Source organism: Nilaparvata lugens, chromosome 2 (genome assembly GCF_014356525.2).
Source record: "Nilaparvata lugens isolate BPH chromosome 2, ASM1435652v1, whole genome shotgun sequence".
In the NCBI taxonomy this organism is placed as follows: Eukaryota; Metazoa; Arthropoda; class Insecta; order Hemiptera; family Delphacidae; genus Nilaparvata; species Nilaparvata lugens.
Window position 1 is genome coordinate 93,010,255 of NC_052505.1, and position 21,559 is coordinate 93,031,813.

A 21,559-nucleotide genomic window follows, 5' to 3' on the forward strand; every position below is an offset into this window, starting at 1 on the left:
TGTGAATATTCACCCTGTTTTCACGCATAAATTCCATGCCTAATAGCAACTCTTGTCCAAGTCCATCCAGTATAGACGCCACTAGTGGAACTGTGATTTGTCCTATAGTGACATTAGTTGTCAGCTTCCCATTTAATGGGGTAGATCGTCCATCAGCTAATATTGCGTGGTGATGAGTTGGTACCTTCCTTATCATCCCTATTTTTGGAGAACTTCATAAACCTCATTACTCATATATTAGCTTCAGCGCCACTATCTAGCAATGCCCGACACTTTTTACCTCCGATTGTCACAGTAATGAATAGTCTGTTGTCCCTTGATGACTCTTCAATCACAGGAATCCTGTGTGCCGTTCGCATCACTGCTGTCTTGTTCGGAGTTTTATTCTCCTTCTGCACATCACAGACACATATCAGTGCTCTCTTTCCGCTCCTTTTACATGGTGGAATATCGGGACAGTGTGATCTCCAGTGCCCCGGTCTCTTGTATTGCCCACACATGGGTTCAGACTCACTAAGAGATGGTCTGTTACTAGTAGGGGTTATAACTGTCTTAACCTTGAGCCTTTTAATATTTTTCGTATCCTCAATCATGTGAACTCTCAAATTCTGTCTATTCTGTTTCTCCTCTGCTTTTATTTGTTCATACTCCCTCGCGAATTTTTCCAATTCGTTGATACTATGAACATCTGATTGCCGAATATACAATTTGTACCGTGGGAGGAGATTCTTATACACTCTCTGTAATTTATTTTCGTCTGTAAAACCTCCTCGACGTCTCATGAGTGTCAGTACATCTTCGAGAAATTCGTCAAACGATTCACCTTCCTTTTGCTTCCTTGCCTGAATTAGATTCTGGAGGTCCTCCTCATAGGTAAGTGGGTAGTAGCGTGATCTGAAATCTGTCACGAAATTGTCCCATGATCTCCATTGGTCACGACGATTACGCATCCATAGGGTAGCTTTACCAACTAGTAATTCAGGAAGGGCAACTAGTAGTTGGTTGCCAGTGAGCCCATAGGCTTGTTGTAGCTCGTCTAGCCTTTCTAAGAAGCTGGGAGCATCTGATTGGCCGTCGAATGACAGTCTCCAGCTTCTTACTTTGTCACATACCGCCCCTGGGTCCATGAGGGGGTTTGTGTGAATGTTGGTTCCAACTTCAGCATGAGTACCTGTTGCTGAGTGTCCAGATCCCCCACTGCTTCTGCTCACTATTCCGGGCCTTAGGCTGGGATAACGTACAGCTATCTTCTTATGTTGTTCTACTAACAACCTTCTCAACTCAGCAAGTGTTCCAGATGACACTATGCCCCAATCTTGTAGAAGATTGAACGCTTCTTCCTTTTTCAATTTATAGATCCAGGAAACTCTGGGGTCGGCTATCACCTCGGGGTTTACGTCCTCAACTGACTGATCCTTTGTCAGCTCCTGATGTGGAGCATCTGAATCAGACTCGCCCTGTTCACTCATGATGATTCTTACTTCGTTGCCTCGTGCCCCACGTTGGGCGCCAATCTATCACGTACACCCTGAGTAGCTTCAGAGGTGGGTGATTGATACCCAGGTGTTGCTCCTGGATGACTTCGCTCAGTCGTAATGTGGGCGGGGAAAGGAGGCAAGTCGAAGTTCCTCTTCCTTCTTCTTTGTGCCTCAGCTGGCGTGAACAGCACCTCCTGGTGCTTCTGACGGCGTGAAGGTCGCTCTCTTCTCTGATGACACCACTTTGATGTAATTTTGTATCGGCCTTAGCCTACATAATATTTGGACAATTTAAGACAAAATTAGGAAATTGAAGAAGTTTTGGGCAATAGCCTGTTTTTTCTTTTCCGACTACTGTATTGTTTACTCTATCAAATAAATAATCATTTCTGAGACAGCTGTGAATGTAGATCTTCCGTTTCTAAAGTCATTTTGTACATTAGAGAAAGATTATTTCTCTCTAAGTGGAACACAAGCTGTTCCTTAATTAAGGTATCAAACACTTTAACCAACACAGGAATTATTTATATAGGTCTTCAGTTGTTGTCATAGACTCGAGGTCACCTTGTTTGAAGACTAGACTTGTACTTCAAAACATCAGGAAAACAGCTGTGACGGGATAAAAGATATCCTTGTATTCATGAAATTTTATCATTTATTTGTGAGGAATTCAATTTTGAGTTCGTATAAAGTAAACTTCCGCTAAAAATTTAGAGTTGCACTACTAACATTTGTGATAGCCCTTTTCAATCTGTATATACACGCCAGTGCGAGTTAATTATCCTTGCTGTATAATATGTGGATTCCGGTTGTCCTAAGAACATAATGTATTCCACAATAGAACAACGTGTTTTCATAATAAGCAAGGGTTTAAGGCCTCCAAGGTTACTGGACCTCACACACCCTGATTTCTATTTTATCATACAACAACGGGTTTTCATAATAAGCAAGGGTTTATGGCCTACAAGGTTGCTGGACCTCACACACCCTGATTACTAGTTGTGGGGCTACATTGAGTCTGAATCATTTAATCTACATTGAATCTGAGTCATGAGTCATGAATCTGAATCTACATTGAATCCTCACAATATCGATAAACTTGAATCATATGTTAGAGATTTAGGCCCGTATGTAGAAACTTGGTTTGAATAGAGAAATGTCTGCTGTTAGTTTGAACTCCGTATGAAACACATTGTGATAAATGCAATCATATCTACAAGTAAACGTGGTTAGCGTTAAACGTAGATGTTGCATATATAATTCCCTGATCAAGTTTAGGCCCTAAATCAAGTTTGTGTTATAAAACAAAATGTCATTCTATTTAAAATAAATTACCACATATTTACAATAGGGTTACAGGACTAGAAACCACTCTGTATGATAATTGACAATTGCACGTGTTTTAGCCCCATACGCCTCTTGTAATTTAAATAATAACATAGTTTTACAGTTTGTTGTGAGTGATGTTGTGGTACTTTTCTATAATGAAAACACAAATTTAAATTGTCAACCACTTTTTATTATTATAAAATATTGTAATATACATAGAACCTAGTTTCGTGGCTTTACCAACCACAAAACAGCTGAAGATGTGGCTGGTAAAGCCACAAAACCAGGTTCTATGTATATTATAATATTTTTAATAATAAAAAGTGGTTGACAATTTAAATTTGTGTATTCAATAACATAGTTCTTTATAACTTGGTACTAGTCTTATTTATTGTACAATTATTATTACAGGAGAGATGGATCCGTGGGTGATAACTCCCCAGGAGAGGGCGCGGTTCGAGGTGCAATTTAATGCACTGAAACCAATAAATGGCATCGTCACAGGTGGACAGGCCAGGGACTTTTTCCTCCAGTCCCAACTACCAGCACCAGTACTCGGCATTATATGGTTAGTTCACTTTTTCTCCCTTAAGGAGCGTTTACATTAGTCAAGTTTTCTTGACGTCTGTGTAAAATGAATGTATTCTACAAACTTGAAGTCAAGTTTACAAGGCAGAAACTTGAATCATATGTTAGAGATTTAGGCCCGTATGCAGAAACTTGGTTTGAATAGAGAAATGTCTGCTGTTAGTTTGAACCCCGTATGAAACACATTATGATTAATGCAACCGTATCTACAAGTAAACGTGGTTAGCGTTAAACGTAGATGTTGCATATATAATGCTCTGATCAAGTTTAGGCCCTAAATCAAGTTTGTGTTATAAAACAAAATGTCATTCTATTTAAAATAAATTACCACATATTTACAATAGGGTTACAGGACTAGAAACCACTCTGTATGATAATTGACAATTGCACGTGTTTTAGCCCCATACGCCTCTTGTAATTTAAATAATAACATAGTTTTACAGTTTGTTGTGAGTGATGTTGTGGTACTTTTCTATAATGAAAACACAAATTTAAATTGTCAACCACTTTTTATTATTATAAATATTGTAATATACATAGAACCTAGTTTCGTGGCTTTACCAACCACAAAACAGCTGAAGATGTGGCTGGTAAAGCCACAAAACCAGGTTCTATGTATATTATAATATTTTATAATAATAAAATTGGTTGACAATTTAAATTTGTGTATTCAATAACATAGTTCTTTATAACTTGGTACTAGTCTTATTTATTGTACAATTATTATTACAGGAGAGATGGATCCGTGGGTGATAACTCCCCAGGAGAGGGCGCGGTTCGAGGTGCAATTCAATGCACTGAAACCAATAAATGGCATCGTCACAGGTGGACAGGCCAGGGACTTTTTCCTCCAGTCCCAACTACCAGCACCAGTACTCGGCATTATATGGTTCGTTCACTTTTTCTCCCTTAAGGAGCGTTTACATTAGTCAAGTTTTCTTGACGTCTGTGTAAAATGAATGTATTCTACAAACTTGAAGTCAAGTTTACAAGGCAGAAACTGAATCCATTATACAAATGTAGACCCTTTTTCAGGTTTTGTTGATTCAAGTAAATGTTTAACTTATTCAACTTGAATCATGGAGACACACTTACAATGCAGCCTACAATGGGAAATAAAATAGCCCCTATAGAATGCATAAGAATAATATTTTCACTGTACCGGTTACGTTCACTGATACTGATGTATGGGAATCTAGCTTAATAGAAAACTTATTCTATCCACGGTGATTTACCAAACATCAACTTTTTTCTCGAAAATTATTTCGTATCATTATTCGTATTTCGGCAATTATAATATACTGTAAAGAACTGTCTTATGAAAAATAAAATGGAACAAATATTAATGTCAATTCTTGAAATTATTACGTTTTGATGAACAAAACTCTACTTGAAATGTTCATGGCATTATTTCAAGTGTGGAATATAAATCTGATTTTTTTATTCATATACAAATACAATTGAGGTAAAAACAACAGGCATTCGCCCAAAACTGCTCTAAACCTTAATTTGGAATACACAGTTTAAAGGTTATGTAAATGATAACTTAATTCACAAACTATTTTGAGTCCAAAAAAATGTATCCACTACAATTTTGAATTAATCAGATTAATTAATTTCAAAACACAAATCCAAACAAAAATCTTCCTTCACAATCACAAAAAATATTGAAAATTTCACTTAAATCCACAAATTATACTTATTGTTTAAAAGTATTATTTGTCTATACTCTCAGTCATGGTGAGAGACCAAAACGCAGTTTTTCAAAAAACTTATTTTCGTGCAATCATGAACTAAAGTTATTGTCATTTGCATTGAATATTGAGTTTTTTACTAGAGTCGTAGTCTAAATTGAAAATTTCCCTTTCTTTCTTCAATTTTAGTATAAGAAAGTTTTACTCCATTTTTTAATCTAGTTTTGTAAAATGTATTCGTATTTTTGTTTTTTTCTGTAATAATTTTCGATTTTTTCTCAATTTTCTTTACAGGGGTCTGGCAGACACTGATGCCGACGGAAAAATGAACATCAATGAGTTCAGTATAGCCTGCAAATTGATAAATTTGAAATTAAGGGGCTTTGATATGCCACAAGCCTTGCCACCTAATATGCTACAGTTTTTCCAGCCAGCAGCCGTAGCTCCAGGTAATTTCCCAAGTCACATTTTAGACAAAGATATTGAATAAAATCGAATCATATGTTAGAGATTTAGGCCCGTATGCAGAAACTTGGTTTGAATAGAGAAATGTCTGCTGTTAGTTTGAACCCCGTATGAAACACATTATGATTAATGCAACCGTATCTACAAGTAAACGTGGTTAGCGTTAAACGTAGATGTTGCATATATAATGCTCTGATCAAGTTTAGGCCCTAAATCAAGTTTGTGTTATAAAACAAAATGTCATTCTATTTAAAATAAATTACCACATATTTACAATAGGGTTACAGGACTAGAAACCACTCTGTATGATAATTGACAATTGCACGTGTTTTAGCCCCATACGCCTCTTGTAATTTAAATAATAACATAGTTTTACAGTTTTGTTGTGAGTGATGTTGTGGTACTTTTCTATAATGAAAACACAATTTAAATTGTCAACCACTTTTTATTATTATAAAATATTGTAATATACATAGAACCTAGTTTCGTGGCTTTACCAACCACAAACAGCTGAAGATATGGCTGGTAAAGCCACGAAACCAGGTTCTATGTATATTATAATATTTTATAATAATAAAAATTGGTTGACAATTTAAATTTGTGTTTTCAATAACATAGTTCTTTATAACTTGGTACTAGACTAATTTTATTGTACAATTATTATTACAGGAGAGATGGATCCGTGGGTGATAACTCCCCAGGAGAGGGCGCGGTTCGAGGTGCAATTCAATGCACTGAAACCAATAAATGGCATCGTCACAGGTGGACAGGCCAGGGACTTTTTCCTCCAGTCCCAACTACCAGCACCAGTACTCGGCATTATATGGTTCGTTCACTTTTTCTCCCTTAAGGAGCGTTTACATTAGTCATGTTTTCTTGACGTCTGTGTAAAATGAATGTATTCTACAAACTTGAAGTCAAGTTTACAAGGCAGAAACTTGAATCCATTATACAAATGTAGACCCTTTTTCAGGTTTTGTTGATTCAAGTAAATGTTTAACTTATTCAACTTGAATCATGGAGACACACTTACAATGCAGCCTACAAATGGGAAATAAAATTGCCCCTATAGAATGCATGAGAATAATATTTTCACTGTACCGGTTACGTTCACTGATACTGATGTATGGGAGTCTAGCTTAATAGAAAACTTATTCTATCCACGGTGATTTACCAAACAACATCAACTTTTTTCTCGAAAATTATTTCGTACCATTATTTCGTATTTCGGCAATTATAATATAGGTACTGTAAAGAACTGTCTTATGAAAAATAAAATGGAACAGAAATTAATGTCAAATCTTGAAATTATTACATCTTGATGAACAAAACTCTACTTGAAATGTTCATGGCATTATTTCAAGTGTGGAATATAAATCTGATTTTTTTATTTTTTCATTCATATACAAATACAATTGAGGTAAAAACAACAGACATTCGCTCAAAACTTAGAGCAGTTTAGTAGCTTTATCACAGAGTAACTTCAAAACGTTATATAGCTCCAGAAATGAATTTCATTTATTTATTTATTCATAGACAATAGATACAATGCAGGTAAAAACAACAGGCATTCGCCCAAAACTGCTTTAAACCTTAATTTGGAATATACAGTCTAAAGGTTATGTAAATGATAATTTAATTCACAAACTATTTTAGTCCAAAAAAATATATCCACTACAATTTCGAATTAATCAGATTAATTAATTTAAAAAAACACAAATCCAAACAAAAATCTTCCTTCACAATCACAAAAAATATTAAAAATTTCACTTAAATCCACAAATAATATTATTATTTGTCTATACTCTCAGTCATGGTGAGAGAGCAAAACGCAGTTTTTCAAAAAACTTATTTTCGTGCAATCATGAACTAAAGTTATTGTCATTTGCATTGTATATTGAGTTTTGTTACTAGAGTCGTAGTCTAAATAGAAAATTTCTCTTTCATTCTTCAATTTTAGTATAAGAAAGTTTTACTCTGTTGTTTTTTTCTGTAATAATTTTCGATTTTTTCTCAATTTTCTTTACAGGGGTCTGGCAGACACTGATGCCGATGGAAAAATGAACATCAATGAGTTCAGTATAGCCTGCAAATTGATAAATTTGAAATTAAGGGGCTTTGATATGCCACAAGCCTTGCCACCCAACATGCTACAGTTTTTTCAGCCGGCAGCCGTAGCTCCAGGTAATTTCCCAAGCTACATTTTACACAAAGATATTGAATAAAATCGAACTTCTAAAAGATTATTTCCATAGTGAGGTCCACGTTATAATTGCAGTATTTGATTAACATTGGTGTTGCTGATATTCTTGTTCATCATTTCTCAAAACAGACAGCACTATCATTTTCTATTCCCGCAACGCTGCCAAATCGGGTTTTAACAATGTAGGAATATAATAAACAAAATATTCTATCTCAATCGTGAAAATTTACTATTTAAATCTTTAGAAAATATATTTTATTGACGTAAAAATGTAGATACTTGATTTTTTTTAATAAGATCTAACAGTTAATATTATATCAGTTCTCCTATCCTTCTCCACTGCCATTATAACGTTGAACTCACTGTAGTAAAGGTTTCATGAATTATAAAATTATAAATTGATAAAACACAATCTACATTACTACAAATCAATTAATCTTATAAATTCAAAATTATTGTAGTACATACATTTTTTGGACTCAAAGTAGTGTGTGAATTAAGTTATCATTTACATAACCTCTAGACTGTGTATTCCAAATTAAGGTTTAAAGCAGTTTTGGGCGAATGCCTGTTGTTTTGGGCGAATGCCTGTTGTTTTTACCTGCATTGCATCTATTGTCTATGAATAAATAAATAAATAAATGAAATTCATTTCTGGAGCTATATAACGTTTTGAAGTTACTGTGTGATAAAGCTACTATTTTTAGTGAAGGTTTTGTGAAATATTGAAAAAACACATTCTACAATTATTCCACAAATTCATTTTTAAAGCTACGTAATCTTTTGACTTTTGCCATGAAGTGTATTCTCCATAGTTGTAATGTCTTGATGAAGCTTTTGAATGAAAATAAGTATATTTTATACAATTTTATCCATTCCAAGGTCCATGTTATTCAAGCGCTGGTGCCGCGGCGTTGGCAACGCTGAGCCAAGTTATTGAAACTCAGCGTTGTTGACGCGCACTATGGAAGTGCCATTGTCCAGTTGACGCGACGCTAAAAACGCCGCGTTAACGCCGCGGAATTAGCGCTCGTATAACCTGGGTCCAAACTACATCGCGCACTATGAAAGTACCATTGCCCAGTTGACACGACGCTAAAAACGCCGCGTTAACGCCGCGGAATTTGCGCTCGTATAACATGGGTCCAAATTAAATCACATTTATTTAATTAATACATAATAATAATAATAGTCAAAAAGTTATCTAAAAAAAAACAAAAAACATTACATGTTAAATGATTTAGTTTTTTGATACAATTATACGTTTTCTATAAGTACATTGATTTTATTTTATCGTATGTGCTGACAGATTTTATGTTCACTCCCATGTTGATGATAAAACTTAATTAAAACATTATGATCAGTCATTCATTTATATGAAATAGGTACGGTATCTAAAATTGCAGTTAGCGGCAACTCCGAGTTCAGCCCAACTCATAACAGAATTTGAGAGTATCCTTGAAAGAATTTCTTGCAACTTGAAAATAATAGATTTTATTCTGTTATCACTTTCACTGTTAGTGTAGAAAGCAGATTTTTTCTCAAAAATTGTTTTTAAGAATCATTGATTGACTGCTGTACAGTTCAGAGTGCATTTTGAATATCTCTCATAAAACTGTTCTATGAATGTGTCTTTGAGCCATTCTTTCATCGTTTGAAATCTATCTCTTTACATTTACTTTTCAAGCACAAAATTTTTAAAATGTATGATTATTAATTAAACATCACCTGAAATCAGTGTTGATGAAAAATGGTTGAATGAGTGGAAATGCAAATGTAGTATTTACATTGACGATTTCACTTTAATAATGGAAAATAGTTATTTTCAATTTAATACTACTTTTAATGGGTCTTGAAGCCCATTGACGAATGGAATCATATATTATTCAGGCGAGGTGGAACCTCCGCCAGGGACTTCCCACCAATAAAAGCCATACGATTATTATTAATTAGAAAATAGATTTACTAAAAATACATTTTTGAAATAAAAATATTAACTGATCTCACAAGATGTTAATCAATAACTCAATAATAAAGTGAATACACTAGTAAACCGATAAACACTTATAAGCAGAAAACACTAGGAAGGTGTTTGAAAGATGCGTGATTATTGATTAAACAGCACCTTAAATCAGTGTTGTTGAAGAATGGTTGAATGAGTGAAAATGTAATGGTTTTTACATTGATGTCTAATCAATTGATTGATTGAGTGACTTGATTGTGACAGGCTACTTGTGACTAAACTTAATTGTGACTACTTGTGACTAAACTTGATTGTGACTACTTGTGACTAAACTTGATTGTTACTTGTGACTAAACTTGATTGTGATTGTGACTACTTGTGACTAAACTTGATTGTGACTACTTGTGACTAAACTTGATTGTGACTTGTGACTACACTTGATTGTGACTACTTGTGACTAAACTTGATTGTGACTTGTGACTACACTTGATTGTGACTTGTGACTACACTTGATTGTGACTACTTGTGACTAAACTTGATTGTTACTTGTGACTAAACTTGATTGTGACTACTTGTGACTAAACTTGATTGTGACAGGCGTGCCGGCGTCTAACGCGGCTCTGTTGTCGGGAATGGTGCCGCCTCCAAAGCCGCCTCTACCGGCCGCCCCCAGTCCGATCCCTGCGGCCGCCTCCAAGATCATCTCGCCGCCTTCCGGAGGCGGCACTCCCAACCTCTTGTCTCCCACTGGTATCCTTTCTCCTCCGCTGGTAGCTCCCTCTCCTGCTCCCCTAGTCACTGCCCCCCTAGTTTCTGCTCCCCTGATTGGGGGCGGGGTGCCGCCTCCCATTCCTCCCGCCCCCGTTGTTCCTCTGGCCGGCCTCGCGTCGGTCACACCGCCTTCCACCATTGGCATTCCGTCTATGACCGCTCAGCCACTCGCTGGAATCGTGCCAACTGTTAACGGAGCTGCGTCTATACCGGCAGCAGGTAAAGCTTTGCCAACGAATTCAAATACACTTTAATTCAGTATATTATACCTTAGTGTCATTCTCGTATTGAAATAATGATATTTTTCATATACCGGCGGCACGTAAAGTTTGAACAAATCTCATACAATCCATTCATTTCAATATAAAACACTGTAAAAAAATAGAATCATCATGATAATACTTATTTCCCCGCATGGACTGCTGATCCGTGGGCGAGGAAAGAGCACCTAATCTATACAGGTAACACTAGTGTAAAACTACAATCAATAACTTATATTAATTCAAGTTTAGCCTATAAAAATATGTTAAATAGTCAGACTGTATCAACGACGATTCACATAGCACAAGTACTCGACTCAGAATACTTCATCTTCTGGTGAGCTATCTGAACTAACGATTTACAACATTAAATAGAAAGTAGAATCTAAAGTAGAAGATAAATTATAGTAATTATAATAAATAAAAGAAACTCATGTGAGGCATGAAGGGCTTGAAACCAAAATCACAATCTAGTGAGGTTTGTGGATGAATATGTGCCAATTGCTTTGTGTCACCTATATGGCGTTCCAGCAGCGCCGCGGCGGCCACCCGGCCGATTGAGCGGAGCCAAAACCTACTCTCTTTTTGTAGGCGGCAGCACCAAGTTCTTCTGCATCAATGATTTTTTGTGGGAGGTTTCGATAAATCAAATGGGCAAGTAGAAGGGGTTACTGTTCAGTGACGTTAAGGTTGATCTGGGAAGTTATATCCGTAATTTATTCGGTGTCTGGTTGGATAATCATGTTGTAAGTTTGTAAAGATATTAGTCTGTGTAATATACCCAATGCCATTGTCATATTGAATAAAGATATTTCTTTTTCATCCTGTTTATTACCCTGATATTACATCATTACATTTCTGTTTCATACCCAAATGCCATTGTCATATTGAAATAAAGATATTTCTTTTTCATCCTTTGTGAAATGATGATTTTCTTGTCTCAGAAAGATTCCCATTCTTCTTCTTGAACTACAAAATGTGGTAATGTTTACATCAATGTCTTGTTCTCTTCATTATGGAGAAATACCACAACATGTCCTCCCATATAATCAAATTATTTCCATTCTCATTAATCTCTTGATCCAGTAGAAATTTGAATTTTTATTCTCAAAAAATAATATTATTTATGTTTAATCCTATGTTTTTGCTGGTGCCTCGTTATTGTTGATTTGCCAGTTTCAGTAATAAATTGTCCTGATTTAAAAATGGTACAGGTAAGATTTCATTCTAAATCAATGTAGTTCAAGCTAAGAAATCTAGTTTTCTTTTCAATTCTAGTTTTTATTTCCAACCCTTATTTAGAATAAATACTGTTCACAAGATCTTACGATATTATATCATCATCATTATTATTATAATAAAAGATTGATTTTGAATGAATTTTCTTTCCTTCGCAGTTGTACCCGGCGTACCTCCAGTCGAGAGAGTTGGATCAATCGAGTCACCGTAAGTATATTAAATGTTTCACATTATCGAATTGGTTTAATATAATGAGTTCAAAATTATAATTAAGGATGAAATATTCAATGGGAACTGCGATATTTATTCTTTTGATTTCCTATTTCTTGCCGACATGCCTTCTATAACATTATCATTAAAACTAATTTTATAATAATCATAAGTTTTCTCATAATAGTTGATAATTTACTCCATAATTATTCCGAATTCGAAATATGTTGGGTTGGGTTAAGTCGAATTCATTACTGTATTCATATTGTGGATGCTTGTGTATTGATAGATTTCATATCCATAGCTACCTATCATTCATTATACGAGGCTGTGTTGTATCAGAGAACAATGTTATTAGTACCTTTAGTGAGGTTCTTGTTATAATAGCAGTATTTGATCATCATTAGTTTTGCTATCCTTGTCTAATTGATTATTTTAAACAAGAATGATCAGGTATTACATAAGATATACCGGCATCAGCTATCTTCTATAGAAGGCAGTGGCAAGGCAGAGAATCACCAACGCTGTTCTCCTATCTTTCTCTACAGCTATTATAACGTGGATCTCTCTGTAGGAAAAATTTCACTTGTTCTCCCATTTACTTTCACTTTTATTCAAAAGTTCATTTCAAATGTTACTCAAGTCAAGTTTATTATCTAAATAATATTCAATAGATCTTCCTTCTTTGAAAATACAAATGTCCCTGCTTCATACAATACAACTGGCTTTACTGATTACTCATTGTAAATGTGCTTTCTATGTTTTTAGATTGGCTTCTGGATCGCCGTTGGTAGAGTGGTCGGTACCACACCCGTCAAAGCTGAAATACACGCAACTTTTCAACACCACAGATCGCACCAGGTCTGGATACCTGTCTGGAGTTCAAGCCCGAAACATAATGGTCGCCTCTCAGCTGCCGCAACCTGTTCTAGCTCAAATTTGGTGAGAATTATGCTTCCATTACTCTCATTCATTCACTCTTTGGAATATCGCAGTTTGATTTTGTCACCTTCACATTTGTCATTTGAAATTGCTCGATTATGAAGTAACAGTTGTAAATTGTTCGACAATTGGTAAAAAAAGAAGAAAAGAAAAAGAAAGGGGAATGAGATGATGAAGAATAAGGAGACAAAGATGGAGACAGATTGAGGAGTGTGAGATGAATTTTCATGTATCGAGCAACTGACTCGACCTGTACTCTAAATTCGAGCAATTTATCAAAGTGGAGGTGACAAAATAAAACTGTGTTTTTTTCAATTATGGAGAAATCCAACAATATCAATTCCTGTTCAGCAAATTTTATCATTCACTCTTTATTGATCTTATACATTTTCCGTACTAGCACTAGCAAGCTAGACAATGAATAATCTTGATTCGGCTGATAGTCTCAATTCGAAAAATGTAGAAATCACTATATATGCTTGTTGCCAATTTAAGATTGCCTTGTTAAAATCCGTGATGTAGTATTTGATTAGTATTCAACTTGCTCCTAATCTCAGATGAGAAAAAACTTGAAAATTCACTTTTATAGTGAGTTAATCTGAATATGGATACTACTATTATTGGTGTGCTTTGTTTTACATTAGAACCATGCTGACCTATCATTTCCACCAACTCTATTGTCTATTGTCTATTGTCTATTGTTGGGTGTGTCTATTATGTTGTCTATTTATGGGTGTGTTTTATTTTACAGGGGTCTGTCCGATATGGACGCCGATGGAAAGCTGTCCTGCGAGGAGTTTGTGCTGGCCATGCACTTGTGCGACTTGGCCAGGAGTGGGGAGAAGATCCCGGTGCCCCTCCCCCCTGACCTCATTCCCCCCACCCTGCGGCGGCAGCGACAGAACAGTGTCAACAGCGAACAGGGTGATCCGCTGGCGGGCATATCTCAAGGTCATTCATCAATGCAATTCACTATTAAAACATTCAATTCAAAGTCTCAAGTAGGGTTTACATTACTCAAGTTTACTTGAATTCAAGTTTTTTTAACGTTTGAGTTATTAATCAAGTCGCAAGTAGGATTCCAATTAGTCAAGTTTACTTGATTTCAATGTTTTTTCAATGTTTGAGTAAAATTGGGTAAATTAGTCTTAAATAAATTGAGTCTAGTCCGATTGGCTGAGAATCATCTGTTAGAGAGAATTAGCTAATAGAAGGACAATTCTGAGTGTTGGTCGACATTTATCGAGGCTCGGAATTGTCCTCCGATTGGCTGATAATCATCTGTTAGTGAAAATTAGCTCATAGAAGGACAATTGTGAGTGTCGGCCGACATTTATCGGGGCTAGGTCCTCCGATAGGCTGAGAATCATCTGTTAGTGAGAATTAGCTAATAGAAGGACAATTCTGAGTGTTGGACGACATTTATCGAGGCTCGGAATTATTGCTCTCTGATTGTCTGAGAATCAGCTTCACTAAAAGCTGAGTGACAATGCTGAGTGACATTTATCGAGGCTTGGAATAACTGTCCTCTGATAGGCTGAGAATCAGCTGTTGGTGAGAACTAGTAAATAGAAGGACCATTATGAGTGTCGGTCGACTGTGCGAAAACGGCCATTAGCGCCAAGTACGGCTTGCTTTGTTAAAATTTACCTGTCAATCAACTTCAAGTAGTATTCATTTATACAATAAGTACATTATCTAAATGATAGGGAGAGGAAAAATAAGGGTAACCTTGTGCTATTCCTCTCCCAAATTTAGATAACACATAGTCGGAAATAGGTTGAGTCTTGTAGTTCTTCAATTAACAAAGTTTTCAGTCCTCAAGTATTTTCACAAATTAGATTTTCAAATTTAGATGCTTCAAAACTAAACATAGAATATAATCTTTATTGCAGCCATTTCTGAGGTCTTCAGATACAATACAAGATACAATTTCCACATTATTATAACTAAAATAGGAAATATTCACATGTTAACCTTCCGGTAGTCGCGCCCTATTCAATCACACGAGCAGTCGCGTGTTGTACTTTTTACAACATCCAATTTTCCAAGTGTTATGTACTCTGTTCACTGTCAAAACATATTAATTAATTGTATAATTACTTTTCCATATTCTTGGATTATTTTACGCCTATGAACATTTAATGATTACCATTTCATAGCCCAATAAGGTACACCAAGCAAAGCCATCAATTCTGTGTTTTTGGTTCGTTTACAGTCCCCGTATACAGTCTTACCCTATCTTATGCACAGTGTGATTTATACATTGTCGCGATTAAATGACACCTAAAGACTGAACTATTGCTCGGTTGATACTGCAACTCAGTGATGGGTAAAAAGTTTTGGAATGCCTAGGTGACTCATTCAGTGGCACCATCCCATCCAATAGTTTTGTGCAGCAAAAAAACTTTTTACAACAGCGCGACTGCCGGAAGGTTAAAAATCGAATTTTGAAGAACCACCGAAAGACAAACTCAATTCTAAAAGCACAGCTAAAAAGTATGGAATTGATGCTTCAGTTCTGTCAAAACGCCGCGAGTTAGTACCATCGTTGATATTTTTTTATTAATTTTGAAATTGTAAATAGTAAGTGTACAATGTGATTTATGATATTTACAGTTACATTTGAAGATAAGCGCAAAGAGAACTACGAGAAAGGACAGGCGGAGTTGGATAGACGAAGGAAGGCGCTTTTGGAAATTCAGCGGAAGGAACAAGAGGAGCGAGAGAGAAAGGAACGCGAAGAACAAGAGAAGAAGGAGAAAATCAGGTTTGTAACAATTTCTAACTGTGTGCATGGTTAAATATTCTATTGTCTTCTCTATATTCTTTACTCTACAGTTCCTATGCTTTTGACATTTTAGTGAAACTTGTGTTGTGATCTATGTAGTTTATGAGATTTATAATAGATTACTTGTAAATTTTCAATAAAATTAATTTACAAATTATCAATATTGTACACGATTGAATAAATTAATCAATACAATTAATATTTATAAATTATCAATTTATAAATACTAAATATATAATAAATTATCAATATTGTACACGATTGAATAAATAATTCATTCATCAATACAATTAGAAATCCTTAGTCCTTATAAATACGCAAATAATCAGAAGACTTGTAATTTACAAGAATAAGAGTCCAATCCTGGAGGGCGGCGATAATGCTCATGTAAAGCGGAGAAAATCTGTTACTTTATTCGTAATTAAACTGTAATTGACCGTGTCAAAAAACTACAACATTCAACTATGTCGGAATAAATAACAAATCTTAATGAAGATTTGCCTGGGCGAGAGCAACAGGCCTAGCTCAAAACTGCTTCACTCCCAAATTTCATAAATAGTAAACTTTCCAAAATATAGGTTATATTTTCACTTCCAAGTCTAATTTTATTTACTATTGTTCAACACATATTGTTCCTGTTATATATTTAACTGCCAACAGATACAACGACCGAGTAAGCAAATGTTGATAAATGTTTAAACTGAAAAACTCAAATAGAAATTGTCAACCACTTAATAAAAGCACTTTTATCAACCACTTAGAATAGTTGAGATTCTATTTGTGTTTTCTATCATGAAAAAATACCACATCATACACAACACAACTGTAATGTTTCCTAACTCTTCACTTTTTCAATTCAAAGGAACGCAGGAGTCAACTTAAGGTGCGTACAGATTTACGCGCCGCGAACATGAGCAATTCACTCTTAACCAGCTGATGCCAAGCTTTCTATATCTGTATCTTACCGTTTCTGTGGAAATACAGATATAGTCAGCTGATTAAAAGTGAATTGCTCATGTTTGCGGCGCGTATATCTGTACGCACCTTGAAGGATACAGATTATATCTGTATTTTTACAGAAACGGTAAGATACAGATATAAAAAGCTTGGCATCAGCTGATTAAAAGTGAATTGCTCATGTTCGCGGCGCGTATATCTGTACGCACCTTTAGATGTCGCTAACATAACCCAACCTAACTCACTTTTTAAATTGCAGATTGGAGCAGGAACGCCGGAGACAGCAGGAGTTTGAGAAGCAGCTGCAAATGCAACGCGAGTTGGAACAGCAGAGAGAGGAAGAACGCAGGCGGGCTCAGGAGCAACGCGAAGCTGCTAGAAGGTTAATATATAATTAATAGAGTTCAATGAAACAGTAAATTAATCATTTTCACATATCCTCTAGATTGTGTATTCTAAATTAGGTTAAAGCAGTTTTCGGCGAGTGCCTGTTGTTTTTACCTGTATTATAGCTTCGAAATAGAAATGGTGCTATGAGTAATAAGAGTCAAGTAAAATTGATGAATGAAGTGAAGTGAGTGAGTCAATTAGTTTAGTGAATCAAATTTTGTTGAATGAATTTTGATAAGTTGGTAGGTATTGCTGTAAATTGTGAATAATTATAGTTTTGAAATGGAAATGGTGCTATAAGTAATGATTATTTATAAAAATCAAGTAAAAGTGTTGAATAAAGTCAATGAGTTGAGTGAGTAAAGTTTTGTCCAATAAACTTTGATAAGTTTATAGACTGATATTGCAGTAAATACTGTTTTTTTGAATGATGGTTTCGAAATAGAAATTGCGCTAAAAGTAATAGTTTGTAAGAGTCAAGTGAAAGTGTTGAATGAAGTCAAGTGAGTGAGTCAATTACATTTTTTTTGAAATATGAATTTATTTGCAAAAATAAATTCAAACCATGAATACAACACAAATAGTATAAACAATACCTCCAAATAAAACTTTCTGTATTGGCAACAAAAGAACACCTTGAATTTAATGAGTCAAGTCAAGTCAAGTTATGTTCAATTTATTTTGATAAGTTGATAGATATTGCAGTAAATAGTGATGTTTGTGAATTGTAGTTATAATTAATAAGAGTCAAGTAAAAGTGCTTGTTTTTGCAGAGAAATGGAGAAACAGCGTCAACTGGAAATGGAAAAAGCGTTTATTCTTCTAATGAATGATTTAGTTTTGTGAATGAATTTTGATAAGTTGATATATAACTTATGTAATTTAATTTACTGTATTATTGAATGATTGTTTTGAAATAGAAATTATGCTATAAATAAGTAATTAAATGAATAGGAGTCAAGTAAAAGTGTTTTTTTTGCAGAGAAATGAAGAAACAGCGTCAACTGGAAATGGAAAAAGCGTTTATTCTTCTAATGAATGATTTAGTTTTGTGAATGAATTTTGATAAGTTGATATATAACTTATGTAATTTAATTTACTGTATAATTAAATGATTGTTTTGAAATAGAAATTATGCTATAAATAAGTAAAAATGAATAGGAGTTAAGTAAAAGTGTTTGGTTTTGCAGAGAAATGGAGAGACAGCGTCAGTTGGAGATGGAAAAAGCTCGTAGTCAAGAACTGCAGGCTCAGCGCCAGAGGGAACAGGAAACTGTCCTGAAACTGAAAGCACACAACCAGAATCTGAGCATCGAGTTGTCGCAACTTGTAAGTGTTAATTATATTCTCGTATGCATTTATTCAATCATTTAACATAACACATAACATAACTTCCAGAAAATCATTAGTACCACAGGCTTTTAAGCCTGAAACGTTTCCATAAATGCAATGAAGTTTGTAAATAGTAATTATAACACGCAACAAGCAACTAATAACTTATACCCCAACACATATCATCTATAGTGGGGTGTATATTTATTCATTGATGAATTATCTATGTCTATTAAGAAATTATTCAATGCATAAAACTTCTTTGAATTGACAAATCCTTATACCCCTTCCACAGGAGGTCACTGGATGAAATATATTAAACTCAGCTAAACTATTTTTGCTTTATTTGTATTAAATGTTATAGTTTTAAAATTCAATTCAATTTATTTCCATCAAAAAATACATCAATAAAACATTTACATCTCAATTCAATAACAAATATTTTCAGGAAATAAATATTCCCCCACATAGACTATTGGTCCGTGTGTGGAGGAAGAATTCCTATCTATAATAACTGTAAAATAAAAAATTCTGCAATAAAAAATTTGTGTTGTAATTGTTCTTGATGAATAAACTTTCGATTAGATTTGAATAAATTAGCATTCAAAGGTACAAATATCAATCTTCATCACTCGCTGCATTAAAATCCGTATTTTATTTCTATTCAGCTTTCTAATACAATGTTAATTAAAATCGAAATACCGATAAAATCATGAACATCAAATATGGAACATGAATATAATAGAAGCGATTTCCAGCAAAAATTAATAATTTGTTCATTTATTTATTCAGCAATGACATAATAACAAAATAATGAAATGATTGGGAATGAAGAAAAAGGCAAATTGTGTATCCTCAGTGATCTACGCCATCTCAAGTTTCAAGTTTTTATTGGGCCAGTTGAACATAGAAGTTACATATAGCCATGTCACAATTCACATTAAAGAAACATACAATAAATTGCACAGACACAACAAATACAATAGACAATAATAAATAAAACAGATAAGTTACATTGCGATCAAGGAAAATTTACAATTAAATCAGATAATTTAGTGGTCTCCTGTACTTGGATACAGTATTATTTTGAATAGACAAAAATCACATTAAATTAAATTGACTAAGGTGTTGTGATCAGCAGTAATGAATTCCTCCACTGAATAAAATGGATTCACAATCAACCAGGAACTAAGTACTTGAAGGAAACGTTTATTTGGCAAAGATTTAACGTGAGTTGGTAGCAAGTTATGGAATTTGTAGCCTATCAGGGTAGCTCGTATAGACTTCAAGTCTGCATTTAAAATATATATACTTTCACGGTTTCTTGTGAAGTGACTGTGAATGTCAATATTTTTTGGTAGCCTATCTTGAATCTGATGTATATCTTTCAAACATTGGTAGATGAATTCATTAAAGACGGATAGAATTTCATTTTTAGAAAGAAGTGGCTTACAGTGATCGAGAGAGATGTGACCGCTCTCTTCTGAATTAACAGCTCTTTAGAAGTGCTAGATGCATGACCCCACAATTTCAAACCATAACTTACATCAGTAAGACCGCTTTTAAGTCATCCAAAGTGATATTTTTATTTGTGGGTACATTTGAAAGAGCAAGTTTATCGACATGAACCCCGTACTCTAGATGACTTGAAAGCGGTGATACGTATACTGAGGTGGCGTTGATCATTGAGTATACACTGGAACGAGTGCGGGAGAGCATTCCTGGACATAACAGCAAATTGCCTCTGGGAAAAAGGACGTCTCATTCCTTACATAATTTTCTCTACGTAAAGTAAATGGCATATTCTCACAACTATTTTACTCAAGTTGAATAAAGTTTTCTTCTCTTTCATTGTATGAACCTTTTTTCCCCTATTTCTCATTTATTCTTTTTCAATTTTCATGTTATTAAATTAATTTTCTATCGATTAAAAGAAAATAATGTAAAAAACAGCTTGCCAACTCCTCCTGACGGCTCTTTGCCATGGAGTATATGCCAGCGTGACTTTTGTAGATTAATTGTATAAGTGTAATGCAATTACATTCAATAAAGGCATTTATTTATTTTATTCTAAATAGTTTCTTTAAAAATAATTTTTGTATTTTTTAATGATTAACTGTTCAAGAGTCACAACCTTAGTATGTACATAAAAATGAAACTCCTTCACTGCTACATTTTCTCAATACTCTTCTCTGGGATGGAATCATGGACATTGACCAAGTCAACTGAAAATAGACTCGAGGCTTTTGAGATGTGGTTGTATAGGAGAGTGTTGAGAATTTCATGGATCGACAGAGTGACCAACAAAGCTGTATTGGAGCGAATGAATAAGGATTTGGAAGTGATGAACATCATCATGAGCAGGAAGCTTGCATATTTCGGCCATATCATGCGCAATGTAGAAAAATACGGCCTGCTGAAATCCGTTCTCCAAGGAAAGATCTATGGCAGAAGAGGCCCAGGAAGAAGGAGAATATCATGGCTGAAAAACCTGCGTACCTGGTTCTCCAAGACTACAACAGAACTTTTCAGGATGGCTGTAAAGATCCATAGTAAGGCTGATCGCCAATATTCGGAACGAATGGCACTAGCAGAAGAAGATTGTTGAATGAAAAAGACTGAGAAATTGTCAAAAACCACAGATTTATTGATACTTAGAAAGACCGGTTTCGGTTATTACACCATTGTCAATCTCTGATAAAGTTTATCAGAGATTGACAATGGTGTAATAACCGAAACCGAAACCACATATTCATTGATACTTAGAAAGACCGGTTAAACTTTATCAGAGATTGACAATGGTGTAATAACCGAAACCGGTCTTTCTAAGTATCAATAAATCTGTGGTTTTGACAATTTCTTAGTCTTTTTCATTCAATATGAATAATTACCACAATATCAACTTTTCAACTACACAAAAAGAAGAAGATTGTTTTTTTTATTTTAA

General features: G+C 34.7%; 1 protein-coding gene across 1 annotated transcript in view; it reads left to right on the forward strand.

The window, feature by feature from the left end:
* LOC111053886 (intersectin-1) overlaps positions 1–21,559 on the forward strand; it is a 114,171-nt gene that overhangs the window by 7,024 nt on the left and 85,588 nt on the right. Inside the window, 11 exon segments of the mRNA XM_039420265.1 lie at positions 4,128–4,284; positions 5,384–5,538; positions 6,197–6,380; positions 7,584–7,738; positions 10,318–10,710; positions 12,149–12,197; positions 12,969–13,142; positions 13,894–14,093; positions 15,762–15,912; positions 17,150–17,272; positions 18,471–18,609. Coding sequence (XP_039276199.1) covers positions 4,133–4,284; positions 5,384–5,538; positions 6,197–6,380; positions 7,584–7,738; positions 10,318–10,710; positions 12,149–12,197; positions 12,969–13,142; positions 13,894–14,093; positions 15,762–15,912; positions 17,150–17,272; positions 18,471–18,609 — 1,875 coding nt within the window. The 5' untranslated portion in view covers positions 4,128–4,132.